The following is a 16,350-nucleotide window of genomic DNA, read 5'->3' as shown; positions in this document are numbered from 1 at the left end:
GAGAGGGGGGACGGCAAGGGCGAGGGAGAGTGTTACTCTGTTAGGGAATTAGGGTTAGCGAGTGGAGAGAGGCGAGAGTTCATCGTTTTCTATTTATACCGTCAACACAAAACACTGATTAGGGACTTTTTTTTTGAATCGGTTCGGTTCGGTCCGGGTCAACCGGTTCCTGCATTATAAAACCAAAAACCGAACCAAACCGGGATTTTTTCTAACTATTCTAATCGGTTTAATCGGTTTTTTTTTTCGGTTCGGTTTTTTCGGTTAATTTTTTTTGGTTTTCTCGGTTTATTCGGTTTTCCGGTTTTTTTTGCACACCCCTAGGTATATAGAATCAAATTTTAATAAAAAAAATAACAAAAGTAGAAATACTTGAGTAGAAAATTTGTATAAATACAATCCCTCAAATTTTCATTACCTCCCCTTTGCATTAGTAGACTTACCTTATATAATAATAATAATTCAATTCAGAAAAGGAAAATCTGATGCACAATTACCCAAAACTATGAAAAGCCTCAAAAAGTCCATCTCCCCTTTTGATCTTTATTACCAAAATCGTATCCAACATGAACATAGAACACAAACAATTATAAGAATATTATATTTTTGTAGTTGATTTTGAAATATTTTGATATCATTACATTGAAAACATTAAAGAAACATATAAAAATGCTTCAAATTAATCAAATATATTCTTATTATTTATTTATTAGGTATTAGAGGTCCTAAAAAGTGAAGTCAAGTCAAGAAAGAAAATAAAAATGAAAAGGAAATAGACAAAAACAGTGTGCGTTCACAGAATTGAGAGAAAGAATCAATGGGTTTTTTTTGTCGTTTTCTTTAAATAGTTAGAGAGAGAAGAGAGCAGCAGAGATTTGCTTCCCTTCTTGTCTTCATCTCTACCACCCCTATATATATATAAAAAAAATCAATCACATCGTTTTCCTCTCCCTCCTTCCAAACACTCTCGTTCTCTAACACATTCACCTAACAATATTAAAGTCATCATCTTTTTTATTTTTTACTTGTGATCAGGTTAGTTTCAAAATTCTATGTGTTTCTATGTTTTGTATGGCTGGTTTTCTGCTGATCAGAGGATTGTGGATATGTAATTTTTTTATTGCATTAGATTAATTATGGGTTTTGATTGAATTTATGTTTGCTTATGCAATTGTGTGTTTCTATGATTTCAGTTTTACTTATATATATTTTTTTAATGTTTTTGTTTATGGGGTTTTGTTTTTTTATGATGTTTTAGCTGACTTGACTTCAATGCAGCTGTTTTTTTTATTTCTGTCTGTTAATGTGAATTTGGCCCAGTTCTTTCTTTTTCTTTTTGTTCATAGTTAATTTTGTGTGTGATAAAAAACGATAGAAAAGTTTTAATTTTTGCAATGTGGGGAATGTTTTCTTTTGATGGGGTTTTTGTTTAATGTGAAAAGAAGTGAGATTTTTAGATTTTGGCACTGGTGCTTGGTTAAAGGTTGATGGCTTTTTGTGTTTGATATTGTTAGCAGTGACAGACAATGGCTGCTGTGATTGCCAAGAGGTGCTGGGTTAAAGGTTGATGGTTTTTTGTGTTTGATGTTGTGCAGTGACAGACAATGGCTGCTATGATTGCTAAGTCTCGGATTAATAGGGGTGGTGGTAATAAAATTAGGAGATTTCAAGGAGCTGGTTTGAAGTTTTCATGCCGTGAAACAAGGGAAAGAGTTAAGAAAACCCTGGAAAATAGATTCAATGAGGTAGTAGCATCGAAGGCGAGAAGGAAGATTTCATGTAAGAAAGTGGAGGTAATTCAATTGTCATCAGACAGTGATGATGATGATGATGACTGGTCGCCCCGAAGGAGAAAGAAGGCTTTGAATAGGAAACTGATATTAGCCCCAGAAAGTGATCTTTCAGAGAGTGATCACCAGTGCTCGCATTCGGAAAGAAGGAAAACTTTGTCTGAGCAAATTAAGGCACCCCCAGAAATTGAGTTGTCAAAAACTGATGATGAGCAGTTTCTGGGAGCAAGAAGGAAAGCTTCATATGAGAAAATTAAGGCAGCCTCTGAAATTGAATCGTTGAAAAATGATGATCAGTGGTGTTCAGGAACAAGAAGGAAAGCTTCATCTAAGAAAATTAAGCCAGCCTCAGAAATTGAATTGTTGAAAAGTGATGATCAACAGTGCATAGGAACAAGAAGGAAAGCTTCATCCAAGAAAATTATGTTAGCTCCAGATGTTGGATTTTCGGAGAGTGATGGTAAGTTGCCTCCAATGAGATTTGAAACCTCATCCAAGAAAATTAAGTCAGTTTCAGAAATTGAGTTGTTGAAGAGTGATGATGAGTGGTCACCGCGAGTGAGGAGAAAATCTTCATCTAAAAAAGTGAAGCCAGTTACGGTATCTGAGTTTTTGCAGAGTAATGTGGTCCCGAAGGCGCAGCAGAGCGGTTTAAACAAGCGTAGTAGAAGTAGTTCTGTAGGTGTAGATTTTGAGGGTGATTCAGAAGAGGATCTGTTAGAAGCAATTTGTGTTGTAAAAATGAGAGAGCGAAAACGAACTAGGAATTCAGGGAGGGATATAAATGAGAGAAGTCTGAAGGAGGCCAGAGAGAAAAATATAGGTTCTGTGAATTCTTCCTCATCTTCTTCTTCAGCATCAGCTTCTTCTAGCTCATCAGTTTCAAAACGTGATGGTTATTGCAATGGTGTGTCTGCAGTGAGAAATGTGAAGGTCTCGCATCGCATCCCTTTCATTTTGTTTTGGTGCTGCATTGAGTATACTTTCTGTAGCCATCTGTTGGAGAGAGTGGCCCCTGTTATACTGCATTTCATTTTTGTAGCTGAATGATGCTGATTTTTCTTGCTTCAAACAGGTCAAAGGACAAGATATCAAAAGATGTCATCAGTGCATGAAAAAAGAAAGAATAGTTGTTGTCCTTTGTAAGAAATGTAATAGAGTGTACTGCATACAGTGCATCAAGCAATGGTAAATTTTCTAATGACAAATCATATTTTCCAACGTGATTTGTTTTGTCTAGATGAACTTAGATATCCTTTTGTTTCTTATATTATCTCATTTGGTGTATATAGGTATCCTGAGATGACAGAAGGGCAATTTGCAAAACGATGCCCATTTTGTCGTAAAAAATGCAATTGCAATGTGTGTTTGCACTCAAGCGGGTTGATTAAGGTTGGTCCTGTGCTCATGTCCCTCTTTGCTTGTGATCTGTGAGGATATTTAAAGTTAAATAGAAAAAAAAGAAGCGAAAGCTGCACAATGTTAAATACTTGACATATCAGCAGTTGGAGGAGTATTTTTATTGCTGAAATTTACGTCGGATGTTTTTCACTCTTTCCTAAGTAGTTCATCATGTTTCTTGTCTCCAGACATCAAAAAGGGATATCACCAACAGTGAAAAGGTTCAGCATCTGCATTATTTGATCAAGTTGCTGCTTCCTTTTCTGGAACAAATCTGTGATGAACAAACTGAAGAAATGCAGATTGAGGCCGGCATTCGAGGTATCCTCTGTTTCTATGACAGAATTTGATGTGATCAAATGAGTTCTTCTGTTAAACTTCTTTTTGCTGATACCTTTTTGATGTGCTTGTGGCAACCAGGTTCCCCTTTTGATGTAGCTGAGAACTTTTGCTACAGTGATGAGCGTGTATATTGGTATGCACCTTCTCTCCACTGAACAAGTAATTACCTTTTGATTTTAGTCACTCAATTAAAGTTCATTCACTGCATTTCATTTGGGGATTGTGGAGCAGCAATCACTGCGCCACTTCTATCATCGACTTTCATCGCAGCTGTCCAAATTGTTCTTATGAACTGTGCCTTAGTTGTTGTCGAGAAATTCGTAAGGGAAACCTTTCAAGACGTGCTGAAAAGAAGTTTTGGTATGTGGATAGAGGCTCTGGTTATATGCATGGTGGAGATCCACTACCTTGTCATTCCCAAAATCCTTATGACCACATTGAGCCTCTAGTTCTATCATGGAATGCCAAAGAAGATGGTAGCATTTCTTGCCCTCCAAATGAAATGGGTGGTTGTGGTGATTGTGCATTGGAGCTAAAGCATATCCTTCCGCCAAGACAGGTTGCGGAGTTGAAAAGGAAGGCAGCAGAATTATTGGAAATTTGTGGCACTGAACAGGCAAGTTTGATGTGCAAGTGCAATGAAACAGGGAAAGGACTGTTAAGAAGAGCAGCGTTTAGGGAAGGATCTGAGGACAATTACTTGTATTGTCCTGCTTCAAAGGATATTCTTGAAGATGAAAAACTTTTTCACTTCCAAAAGCACTGGGCTAAAGGTGAGCCAGTTATAGTTCGTGATGTTCTTGAGGAGACAACTCATTTGAGCTGGGAGCCGATGGTCATGTGGCGTGCACTATGTGAAAATGTGGATTCAGATATGAGTTCAAAGATGTCTGAAGTGAAGGCTATTGATTGTTTGGCATGTTGCGAGGTTTAGCTCCACTATCCTTCCCTGCACTTATTTTTCAGCCAGGAACACTTGTCAAAGCCATTTGGATGACATAATGAGCAAAATCATCTGTTTTGCTTTATGAGTGATGGAAAAGAAATATGTTCCGCACATATACTTTCTGAATTTCTTACTCTAAACTTGTTATATTTTACTTTTACTCACAGAATGCTGACTTTGTAAGAATATTCAGGTGGAGATTAATACCCGACAGTTTTTTAAAGGCTATATGGAAGGGAGAACATATCATAACTTTTGGCCTGAGATGCTTAAGCTGAAGGACTGGCCTCCATCTGATAAATTTGAAAACATTTTGCCACGCCATTGTGATGAGTTTATCAGAGCACTGCCATTTCAAGAATACAGTGATCCAAATGCTGGAATCCTGAATGTTGCTGCGAAGTTTCCTGAAGAAAAGCTGAAACCAGACTTGGGTCCAAAAACTTATATTGCATATGGTACAAGAGAAGAGCTTGGAAGAGGGGACTCGGTGACCAAGCTTCACTGTGATATGTCAGATGCGGTACATTTTATTTTGTGTAGTAAAAGATGGTTATTTGAATGATGAGCAATTCCGTGTGCCTAAAACTGTTATTTATCTAAGCTCAAATTTCTGTTAAGTATATGCATCCTGATGTCCAAGAATAAATTTAAGTGGACTCCTACAGTTCCAAGCAAATTTGTCCTCTTATCACATTAATCACAGGAATCGATAGGTTTGCCAGTTTAAATTATATTATATTCCTTTCAGTTTAAGATGAGATAGCAGAATTTGCCTTTTGGTTGTAGAATGTGCTGTTTACTTGCGAGCATCAGGTTCTTTATTAGGCAAAGAAAGCTGATGGTCCAAGTATTTGACTTTTGTGTGCATCAGCTAAAGTCATTCGTATCTTTATTGCAATATTGTGCTTTGAATTGCATTTCTGTGCTGATGTCTCAAATGTCTATTAACGAACAAAAATATTCCCTTTCAATTTTCATACCAACTTTCTATGAATTTGTGTTCCCAATTTGCATAATGGGCAGCAATTTAGAGTTTACTGGAGCAAGCTTTGAGCTCTGAAGGTGCTTGACATTCAATAGGCCAGAACTTGGAATGCAGTGGTTGTTCATAATACATCATTTATACTTGTTGATTTCTTGTCATACTTTCTTTTTTAATTAAGGGAAAAATTGTTCTCTGGTGCAGGTCAATATTTTGACACAAACTGCTGATGTACTATTAAGTGAAGCACAACGCTCTGCCATTGAGCAGTTGAAAATGAAGCACAGGGAACAGGATGAGAAGGAACATTTAGAAAAAGACAAGGTAGACAATCCTCACATTAAACTTGATCAGGGAAATGATAGTTTGAAAGAAGAGATTGATGTCTCACAAATTAGAGGGCCACAGCCGCACCCCTCTGAAATTAATGAAAAACTAAAGAACTCTGAAGATGTGTTAAGAGGAGCTGCACTTTCTGGTTTACCCTCAGAAGGGGAGACAGCGGACACAGCAGGTGGTGGCGCTTTGTGGGACATTTTTAGGAGGGAGGATGTTCCCAAGTTAGAGGAATATCTTAGAAAGCACTTAAAAGAATTCAGGCACACTTTCTGTGCCCCCGTAGAACAGGTATATTCTATGGTTCTCTCTGTCCTTTTTTGTTCAGCCTTGTTCGTTGTCATTGGTACCGAAAATTAACTGGTTACAAGTAGGTCGATCATCCAATTCATGACCAATGTTTCTATTTAAATTTGGAGCATAAAAGGAAATTGAAGGAGGAATTCGGTGAGTAATTGTAAAACACTGGTTTTATTTGCTTTTGACGTTTTAGGTCCAATATATTCTGTGTATAGTTTGTTAATCACTTTGATTCGTTTACACGCCAGGAGTTGAAGCCTGGACATTTGAACAAAGAGTTGGAGAGGCTGTATTTATACCCGCTGGATGCCCACACCAAGTTAGGAATCTTCAGGTGCGTCCGTAGACTCCATTTTCCTTCTTCAAATATGTAAAGGTTTAGTTATTAACTATAAACTAAAAAAGAAATGGTTTTGATATGATTCTTTTTTTTTTTTTTTAATTTTATCTTTTAATATTATATTTGTTTTTTATTGAGTTATCATACTCTTATAATATGGATAGTAGGTTTAACAAGTTAATTTGATTGACTCAAGTGTTTTTTTAATTATTTTTTTTCAAGTTCATCATTTAATATTAGGTTGATTAAGAATTAGACTTTATTTTGTTTATTTTCCATTATGTTATGTCAACTTCATGACCCGACACTTAACGGGTTAACCTAGATTGACTTAGTTTATTTTTTATAATTTTTTTAATTAAAATTTTTACAAATTTCATCGTTCATTATTAAGTCTAACAAGTACGTTTAAGAATTGAGTTTCATAATCTGTTTTGATTTGCTTACTACAAGGCTATTTCAATCCCATTATAAAAGTCATAGATTTGATAGGTTAACCCATATTAAATCATGCTATTTTTTAATTTTTTTTCTTTATTAACTCATGGGTCTAGGAATTTAAAATATTAACTCATGTTGACTGAACTCAATTCAATATGATCTTATTTTAATATTATAAAAAAAAAATTATCTTATATTTTTTTTAATCAAATTATATTTTTTATGTTTTTTTTAAACTCATGTAATAAATCAAAAGTTACATTAAATCAATTTTCACTTTTTGAGCACCGGTAGCACGGTATAATCTATTTTATGTCCCGCAAATTAAAGTCTGAATATTTTATGCCATGTTGTAATGTGTTTTTTTTTTAATTTTTTATATTAACATATTAAAACAATCAGTGAACATTTAAAAAAAATATTAATTTAATATTAATATTCTTGGAGTCTGGATGATAATTCTTAACTATATATAGCCTTTCACAACTTCCAACAATAATAGTTACATAGCCTAATCTAGACACAAATTTATCTTCTAATTGTTCTGTAAAAAAGAAAGAAAAATCCCTCGCCAAAAGTTGAAAAAAGCTCACAAACACGAATTTTTGGTTTTGAAGTTCATAAAAAAGGAGATATACCGTGTGCATAGTTAAATACCTTACCTTGGCTGGACAGAAGAACAAAACCGTGTCTATCTAACAATACAACAATAGAACGAAAATGATGCAGAATGTTTTTTTATTTACTATTATTTTTTATTTAGTTTAGGAAAATGTTTTTCATAATGATGTTTTTATTTTCTTTCTATTTAGTTTAGAAAATAAATATTGAAATTGGTAATCTAATTTTTCTTTCCTAGTTTAAGAACTCCTAAAATGATCCAATAATTATGGATTGAGATTTTTTTCCTATTTAAGGTGGACCTAATTATTTCCTATTTAGTTTTGGAAAATAATTTCCTTTATGATTTATTTTTTCTCTATTTAGTTTAGGAAATCAAATATTGAAATTGATAATTTTCTTTTTCCTTTTTTTAGTCTAGGAATCCTTAAAATAACTCGATAATTGTTGATTGAGATTCTTTTCCCTTTTAAGGTAGACTTAGAACTAGTATAAATAAGATTGTTTAGCTTGTATTTCAGCAAAATATATCACATTTTTATTTTTCAAATAAAATAATGAATTAGGGTTCCATGTAATAACCATATTAGACTTCAATTCTCTCTTTCTACTTTGTTGTCTTCTTGTTTGTGTTTCTGTCTATATCAGTTGATGCCAAAGTCTAATGATTCTTGGTGGTTTTGGTTGGAAGTCATAGAGGACGTTTATAAGAGCTCAATAATTCCTAGTGATTAATTGTTATATGTTGTTGAATTACCATGGCTAGAAGAGGTCGCAGGATAGGACTTGCTTGTTCATAAAGGGATGAGAGGTTTCCCTTAAGAAATAGACGTTCAAGAGCTGGTGATAGAATACTTATAGAGACTAATTGTAGAATTGAAAAGAGATGTCAAAGAACTGGTATAAAAGATACGTAGAGATAGATTGTAAAATTAACCTGTAAGTTTGCAAAGGTGAGAAGCTCGGGAGGTTGTGAGAAGATTAATCGCATATTTATGGTTAATTTTGAGAACTCGTTTTAAAAGCATGAGCAAAGGAAACAATTTCTTCATCAAAATGAATATGATGTTCAAACAGAAAGGTTTTAATGGTTCTAGTTTCTTGTTTTTAAATCAACCACCAAATTTTGTTGAGGATGATGAAGATGATGTTGAAGTAGAAGATCTAGATGCAATTTTCTTGGTTTGAGATGACTATAAGAAGGAACCAAATTAGATGTGGTTCTAGAAGTGATTTGATGAATCACATTGTGAAGGATGTGGTTCACATGTGCTTCACATGTGCTTAAAGTAGATGTTCTTGTACTTCAGATTAAAATTGTGAAGAGGATTTTCAAATCTTCTCTTAACTCCAAGATTGGTTTTATTGTTAGGGAGGTTAAGCATGTTGTTAATAGATATGATGTTTCTAATGGAAAGGCTGAGCACGTAACTGGTTGGAAACTTTTGATTGGATATCTATGAGATTGATACAAAGGTGTTAGGAACACACAATGAAATGGATCGCATAAAAGAATGTTCATGGTGGATTAAAGTTTCTGATTAGGGTATGAACTTAAAACAAGTTTCAACTCGAGGAGACTGATGATGAGCTGTTTTGGGAAAATAAATATTTTCCTTGTTAATTTTATGGTTTTTTTTTATTTTTTTTGTGTATTATACTATTATTATGCTTTTTTTTTTCTATTTGAAGGGAATAATTTTTCTATTTTTTTCAATTCAGTTTTACTAGGATTTCCTAGTTTTTTCTATATAAGGGATTGTAATAGCCTTTTAGCAAGTAAAAATTTTTATGAATAAAAATTAAGTATTTTAGGAGTTTCCCCATGTTTATTGTGTTTTTTTAAGGGTTTTGACTTATAACAAACCTTTTTTTTTTCCAGCTCAGTGTCATTAAAACTCTTGGTATATGATTTTTTTTCTCCACCACTCCAAACTCCACATTGTAATGATCCAATACTTATCTTTTTACACCAAAAATAAACATTCACTTGTGCCAATCATACAAAAACAATAATTGTTCACAATAAAACAAGAGAAGCCAAAATCGATCGAGTACAATGAAATTGATTGCGTTGAAAAAGTCTTATTCAACCAAGAGGATTAAAGAAACATTTGATTAGCTGACCAAGCAACCAAGAGTTACGATTGACCATGGGAAAGCGATCAATTACAAGAGTTTGAACGCGCACAAAGAACTAGAAAACTTAATTCTATTCGAAGTGAAAGTTCTTAATGGAATAACTAATTAGAAGTCACATATTAACTTAAAATTCACTTGAATATCAATTAAAAAGGAGTTTAGTTTATATTAGGATTCGATAAAGCTTTCTTATCTGATATCAATATATGTATAAATTACAGTTATATTTTTTAGATATGATTCAAACTTTGTACAAGCTTTCCATTTATTCTCTTACACCTACTTTCTACCATATACTTGTTGGTGGACAACACAAATAACTTTTTTAAGGCTCGAGGTTCGATATCCTTACATTTTGTATGATTTTACGGGCTTACTACATGCTTTCCTCCAAGATTAAGTTTTTAATTATAGCTTCTCCTAGTTGTAATGAAGAAACATAATTCAAATAGCATAATTGATTCAAAAGTATTTGGACCTTGACTCGAGTGTCCCATACTCTCCAACTTAACAAAGTTTGGATGGCAAAATTTTTTATGAAGACTTGGTCTCCCAAATCATTGTTATACTAGACATATTGGCAAAATTTATTGGAACCTATATATCTACATGCGGGTCCACTAAAATTTTGTGTCTACTAACATTATCATTCCATGTTCATAAAATTAGTCTTAAGCATTTCACACAACCAACTATGTAAACCAAACAAAATTAATGTTTTTTTAAAAAAAAATTGTGGAGAATTTGGTTTTGTGTTGTTCATTTCTTCAAGAAATGGAAGAAATAAATAACTAAGTTGTCAAGAAAACCATCAATTAGTAAAAATAAGAAATTTTAAACATATCAATGGGCAAATTCATAGGTTTAATTCCTATTAGATGCATGTCAATGGGACCTTCCAATAAATCTATTGAAATTGGTTCTATTAATAAAATCTTACCATCCATGCATTATAAATTGATGTGGTATATTCAAATCATAACATATCAATGATGATATAATATGTATAATGGAAAGAAAAAAATAATTCATCAAATTCAAGGAAATAATAACTAAAAAAAAACAGTTAAAAACCAACATACTACAAAGTACTGAGTTCAGCTATCTATGAACTGCTACATCTCTTTTTGGTGGTAATCACTCCGCATATGCATTTCAATAAAAAGCTTCATTGGGTTTGACTAACATCCAAGGATTGTAACATGCAAGATACAAATGTTGTCAATTAAATATATTTATAAAAAACAACTAATAAAAAAAGTGGATGTAATAAAAAAAATCCTACCATCCGGTTCGCATACGAAACGAACAGAACAGAGTCGTCGGTGTGCATGGTAATAAAATTGTGAACACCCTGATTTTGATTTTCCGCATTGGAGTGTGGTCGTCACGTGAAACACGCGGACATCATGTGCTAAATATATTTGTTGGAGCTCAAAACATCAATCAACTTCTCAGCGTCAACATCAATAAAAATATTCTTAGCGATACAAAAATTTAAATTTTCCTCTAAGTCATTAGACGAAGAAACTCAATATAGATTAATTAACTCACCAAGTTGAAAGACATCATTTCCCACATTTAATTTACTATGACAATTAATTATGTATTAACTAACCTCACTTAACTCATGATATGACTTGATGGTAAACATTTATGCAACAACCGATTTGTGCAACTATCTCATAATGATTCGTCAGAATTTTTCAAAAGATCAAAAAACCTGGTCATATTTGCATTAAGTTCTTCATTTACTATTGAACATTGACCATTATGACCCTGATTCATTCTCATCACATCTATAGCTATATTTTTATAAGGATTATTATTATCATCTACAACTCTATACACATTGCTAAAACTAAAAGTTGACTCAACCATCATTTCTATCATAGTATCATGAGGAACATATAATTCTCTGTGTGCATACAAACACGGGTATTTCTCCATGAATTTTTTTTTGTAGAAGATGCATCGTTATAACATCTAGATTGAGAAACTTTTTATTTTTACACCTTTTGCATGGACATCTAATACCAATTCCCCTAATATTTCTCAAAATAGATAGTATGTAATTAATAAAACCTTGAACCCATTACAATAATAGATCTTTCGCAACCCTTGAGTGAATCTCTATACATCCATAAATGATCATTTATTACTTATATCAAATCTATATAAAATAATGATGACATATATTAATTAAATACATTAATTAAATAAATTTGTAAAAAAATTGATTTCACTCAAACTTATTCAATCTATTTTAATATTACTTTTAATTCATTATCAATTATCTATGTAAATTCAAATTTCTACACATTTACCAAAAATTTCAACTAGACAATAAAATTGATAAAATATAAAACAAATTTTTTAAATAAACCATTATTTATTTTTCACAAAACACCTAAGTCAAAAATTCAACATAAGTTTCATCAATTTACAAAGAAATATAGTTTTACAAAATCTAAAATAAATACTAACATATACAAATTATAAAACCATACAACAAATTTGTACGAAGAAAAACTATAAAACAAGTAAACATTCAAAAAATATATATTTACTACAAGAATATGCAAAAAATGTATATATATTTTAAAATTGAGTTTAAATAAAAAAAAATAAATTTACTTACTTAATGTGAAGAATCCTTAATAAAATTTGAATCAAAACACGAATGTTGACAAACTGAGTATTATGGTAGCTAGATTTGTTGTGGGAGATTAAATTGTGTTAAGATTAGAGATGGTTTTTGTTGCAGAAAAAAATACATAAAAAAAAAGAAATAAGAGAAGAGAGTCGATCGCTAGATCATAAATGAAATATTACCGACAAAATTATTTCATCAATAACTCCATTAGTTATTCCAATGGTAAAAATATCACGTCATTATATAATTTATCTTTTTTGAATCCCATTATAATACCCTTTGTAATTCCCTCAACATATACCAAGGAAATTTTTTTATTGATATATTTACAGATGTACTTTACCATCTTGTTAATTCTATCTATAATGTTATCTGTAAAAGTTACATGTTATTGTACTGTTTGATTTTTTTTTTCTATTCCTTATTTTCTCAATGCAATTCTCTTGGTACATACTAAGAGAATTGTTTTGTCGATGTTTACTGATGAATACAAGAATGAGAAATTATATTGGTAAAGATCATCATAATATACCAATAGAAAAATTTCACCGGTATTTTTGCTTATATTTATCAATTTTCTGGTGGTAGTAGACTGCCAAGAAATTGCTGAATATCTTTTATTGTATTGTTGAACAATGTCTGAATTGTTTATGTTTTATCCATGCAGTCTTGTACTAAAGTTGCTGTAGATTTCGTCTCTCCTGAAAATATAAAGGAATGCCTCCGGTTAACTGAAGAGTTCCGACAACTTCCGATGAACCACAGAGCTAGAGAAGATAAACTTGAGGTAACTTCTTTCCTGAGACATATTTTGCATGGATTACATTTTGATAACTTAGCTTCCATGAGTAACGTGGTTTTCTTCTTCCCTTTTATCAATGTGTAACAGATAAAGAAAATGATAATTTATGCAATTGATAAAGCCATTATAGACTTGCAAGAGCTAATAGAATCCCAGCGATGAGCTTTTCTACCTGCTTCGAACAGCCAGGTTTACGACACAGATACAGCAGCCATCTCCAGCAGGCAAGCAAACAACACAGATGTCTTGGCAACACTTTTTTTCTTTCTTTCTTTTCAGATTTCCATAGAAACATTGCCAAGATTCTGCTGGCATGGCTGCAACTTTAGGTTATATCATATATACTCAAGGCAGCATTTTGCTCAGAGTTGCCATTTAACTTGAAGGTTTAATTAGTGATCCATAATTTGAACATATTTGAAAATAATGAGATGGGATGCTGTTCATCTCTGAAATGAAAAAAGGTGGAGAAAAGAAAAGGCATGAAAATAATAATGCAATGGAAAAGAACTATTATTTCCTCTTTATCTTCATCAAAAGTTTAATTAGGGCAAAGACTCGTGACTCTAGAGTGTTTGCTAATATCTTGAAATACAAAAGACAAAATGTTTCTTTATATTTTTTACTTTAAAAATATAAAAATTCATATAAAAATTATTTCAAAAATAGTTTTTTTTAATTCGGGTTTTTTTTTAATTCGGGTTTGTTAAAAGACCAGTCAGTGCAATGACCTGGTCAAACCTAGGCAACCCTGCGGGTCAACCTGTGACCCGAGCGAGATTCAACCAAGACCCAGTGGTTTTTTTTTTCAAATGTGAAATTTGAAACCCATTAGTATATATATACTCTATATTTCCAAGAAAAAAAATTATGTTTTTTCAATGTGGGATAAAAAAAATTTTGATTTAAATACTTCAACTTAAAAGGATAAATAGTATCTTTTTAATGTAGAATTTAAAACCTATTAATATATATACTCAATATTCATAAGAAAAAAACTATGTTTTTTTAAGGTGAGATTTGAAACTCATTAGTATATATACTTTATATTCACAATAACCAAACAACCATTTTATAATACAATCAACTAGTTCAAAATTCAATTTTTTTTTTAAAAAAAAAAACCCACTTTCAACACTAAACTTTAGGTTCAAATATTAGGAAGACAATTTCAGACATGTTTAGGATTGTAGTTGCGGTGATGATTTAAAGTGTTATTTTGCTTAGAAATACATTAAAATAAAAAATTTTATTTTTTAAAAATTATTTTTTACATCAACACATCAAAATATAAAAAAATTTTATTTTAAGCAAAAAATAAAATAAGTTTAAAATTTTTAAGAACACGAAATATACCTTCATCCAAACTTGATGAATATCATTCTAAATAGATAGAATTTTTTTTAATTAGATCAAGTATTGAGTAAGGTACAAATATTATTTTACACAATCTTAAATAAATAAATAATCTTAAAGTTTGAAAAACTTATCATATATATATATATATATATCAAGGTAATTACTAGATAGTTGTAAATTATAATATTCGTAATGGATATCCAATATATATCAGGTTTAAATTCATACATGGATTGAAATACATGAATATTCATTATTATCCAAGACCCTTTAACTATAACGCTCCAAGGTAGCAAGATTCATTGTAAAGTTCTTCTAACCAGCTCAAAACCTAACGATATGGGTATGAGAGTGAAATAGACTTGTCTATGAAAATGCTGACCATCCATGAACATAAAGACCCTACAAAGCTTAAGAATCTCATTTTCATGCTATGGACGGATCTATCTAGCAATCCATGTGACTTAATCATAGAGTGTAAATCCTCGTCTTTAATTTTGAGATGTTTGGATGGTGCTTGGGGTTTGATGGTTAGAGAGTATAATCCTTTTATTGCTAGAGATTTGGATTTTATATTGGTTGGTGTGCTTGGATTCAATCATGATTTTCCAGCTAGAATATTTTTTAAAAATATAAAATAATTTTAGTCAAAATTACATCCAAAAGATTTCTTTTCCATATGTAAACCCAAAACCTAAATTATTAAGAATAGATCAACGCTTACAAAATAAAAGAACAAATTCAACTATGAAGGATAATAATTTAATATTTAAGAAATTTGATTTTCTCATTCAAACAATGAACTCACCTTATATTAGCAATCCCAATCTTTGTCAGCATTTGCAAACTCAATGAAACTAATTCTTCAACATTCACAAAGAGCTTCAGCAACAACCTCCAGCTTCCTCCATCTTCATCTTTAAGAGTAGTTGTGGTTGAGGAGTCTTTATTTATACTCCAATAATGGATCCACTAGGGTTTCCCTATCTTTTCCAAATGGCAAAACTACCCTTATCATAACCTCTTTACTTTCTTTTTCCCTCTTTCTTAGATGGACATAAAGGTAATCTAATATAAACTCAGCCGTAATGCAAGCTAACCGCCTCATGGGAGGATTTTGCGGAAAAAAACTTATTCCAAGCAAAAATTTTGATATCAGTATAATGATAATGACATTACCATATTTTTTCGAAGCAGAGAACAAACAAGGAAATATAATTTTTTTTAACCTGAACTTGGCAGTCATGGAACAAGAGCCTAAGAAAAGCACCTGGTGCTGTAACATCCACCAAGAAAATGCCTAGCATTTCTTGCCTAACTATAGTTTCCACATTCAGACACGAAGATCTGTAGTAATCATATGTAAGCTGGGATTGGCCAACACCAACTCTGATCGCTAACACTACCACCACTAACATAAAATCAGAGAAACATTTCCCATCTTCTCAACTCTGTTTCCCTCCCCAATAAGCTAATGAAGTAGTGGTGTGAGATGTGAACTTATATAGTTGCAGGGAAGACTAAATAGTAGTGGTATCTAGCCAAATTGGCCTTGTTTTGACAAGTGAAATATGAACTAGGCAAGCCAGCCATGCCATTGCTTAATTTGGGCCCTTGCCTAGCTTCAGACAAACTTATCTTTCCGTTCATAAATAACCATGTTGCACAATACGATCTTTCTTCCTTTCTTGTTTGCTGTCCTATCTGCAACTTTTCTCATCATTGACTTTTTTTCAGCTAATTAGTTAGCTGGTTGTGTCCTTGTTAATGCACGCTAGAGAGAGCAAGAGGACCTGATGCTGGCCAGACTGATAAATGGCCTAATTAAAACCATCTCTCCTTTTTTTGGGTACTGGGGAGAGGCTCGAACGTGAGACTTTTTACAAGAA

General features: G+C 32.2%; 1 protein-coding gene and 1 long non-coding RNA gene across 5 annotated transcripts; one reads left to right on the top strand and one right to left on the bottom strand.

Moving 5' to 3' along the window:
* The first annotated feature begins 776 nt into the window (after positions 1–776).
* On the top strand, positions 777–13,487 carry LOC133698751 (lysine-specific demethylase JMJ26-like). Of its 4 annotated transcripts, XM_062121794.1 has the most exons (13): positions 778–1,035; positions 1,596–2,723; positions 2,866–2,978; positions 3,083–3,182; positions 3,380–3,512; positions 3,612–3,666; positions 3,765–4,461; positions 4,673–5,002; positions 5,669–6,091; positions 6,175–6,247; positions 6,349–6,434; positions 12,968–13,087; positions 13,190–13,487. In XM_062121794.1, the coding sequence occupies exons 2-13, from the start codon at positions 1,605–1,607 to the stop codon at positions 13,262–13,264; spliced, it is 3,324 nt and encodes a 1,107-aa protein (XP_061977778.1). In that variant the 5' UTR covers positions 778–1,035; positions 1,596–1,604; the 3' UTR covers positions 13,265–13,487. The 4 variants fall into 4 exon arrangements, with proteins under 4 accessions (XP_061977775.1, XP_061977776.1, XP_061977777.1 ...); XM_062121791.1 differs by having other exon boundaries at positions 777–1,035; positions 12,968–13,487; XM_062121792.1 differs by having other exon boundaries at positions 777–1,035; positions 1,518–2,723; positions 12,968–13,487.
* On the bottom strand, positions 12,904–15,930 carry LOC133698754 (uncharacterized). Its single transcript, XR_009843186.1, has 2 exons — positions 15,270–15,930; positions 12,904–13,551 (listed from the first exon to the last, which is right to left on the bottom strand). It is a non-coding gene; the product is annotated as an uncharacterized LOC133698754 (long non-coding RNA).
* Positions 15,931–16,350: the final 420 nt, after the last annotated feature.

This window comes from Populus nigra, chromosome 7 (genome assembly GCF_951802175.1).
Source record: "Populus nigra chromosome 7, ddPopNigr1.1, whole genome shotgun sequence".
NCBI classification, from domain to species: Eukaryota; Viridiplantae; Streptophyta; class Magnoliopsida; order Malpighiales; family Salicaceae; genus Populus; species Populus nigra.
The sequence above is the reverse complement of the archived record's forward strand: the minus strand, read 5'-3'. Positions and strand labels throughout refer to the sequence as shown.

Excerpts from the sequence above, each read along its gene's own strand:
- LOC133698751 (XM_062121791.1), top strand. The coding sequence starts at position 1,605 with ATGGCTGCTATGATTGCTAAGTCTCGGATTAATAGGGGTGGTGGTAAT. Across the intron at positions 2,979-3,082 it reads ATACAGTGCATCAAGCAATG|GTATCCTGAGATGACAGAAG; the intron begins GTAAATTTTCTA and ends TGGTGTATATAG. Across the intron at positions 5,003-5,668 it reads ACTGTGATATGTCAGATGCG|GTCAATATTTTGACACAAAC; the intron begins GTACATTTTATT and ends TCTCTGGTGCAG.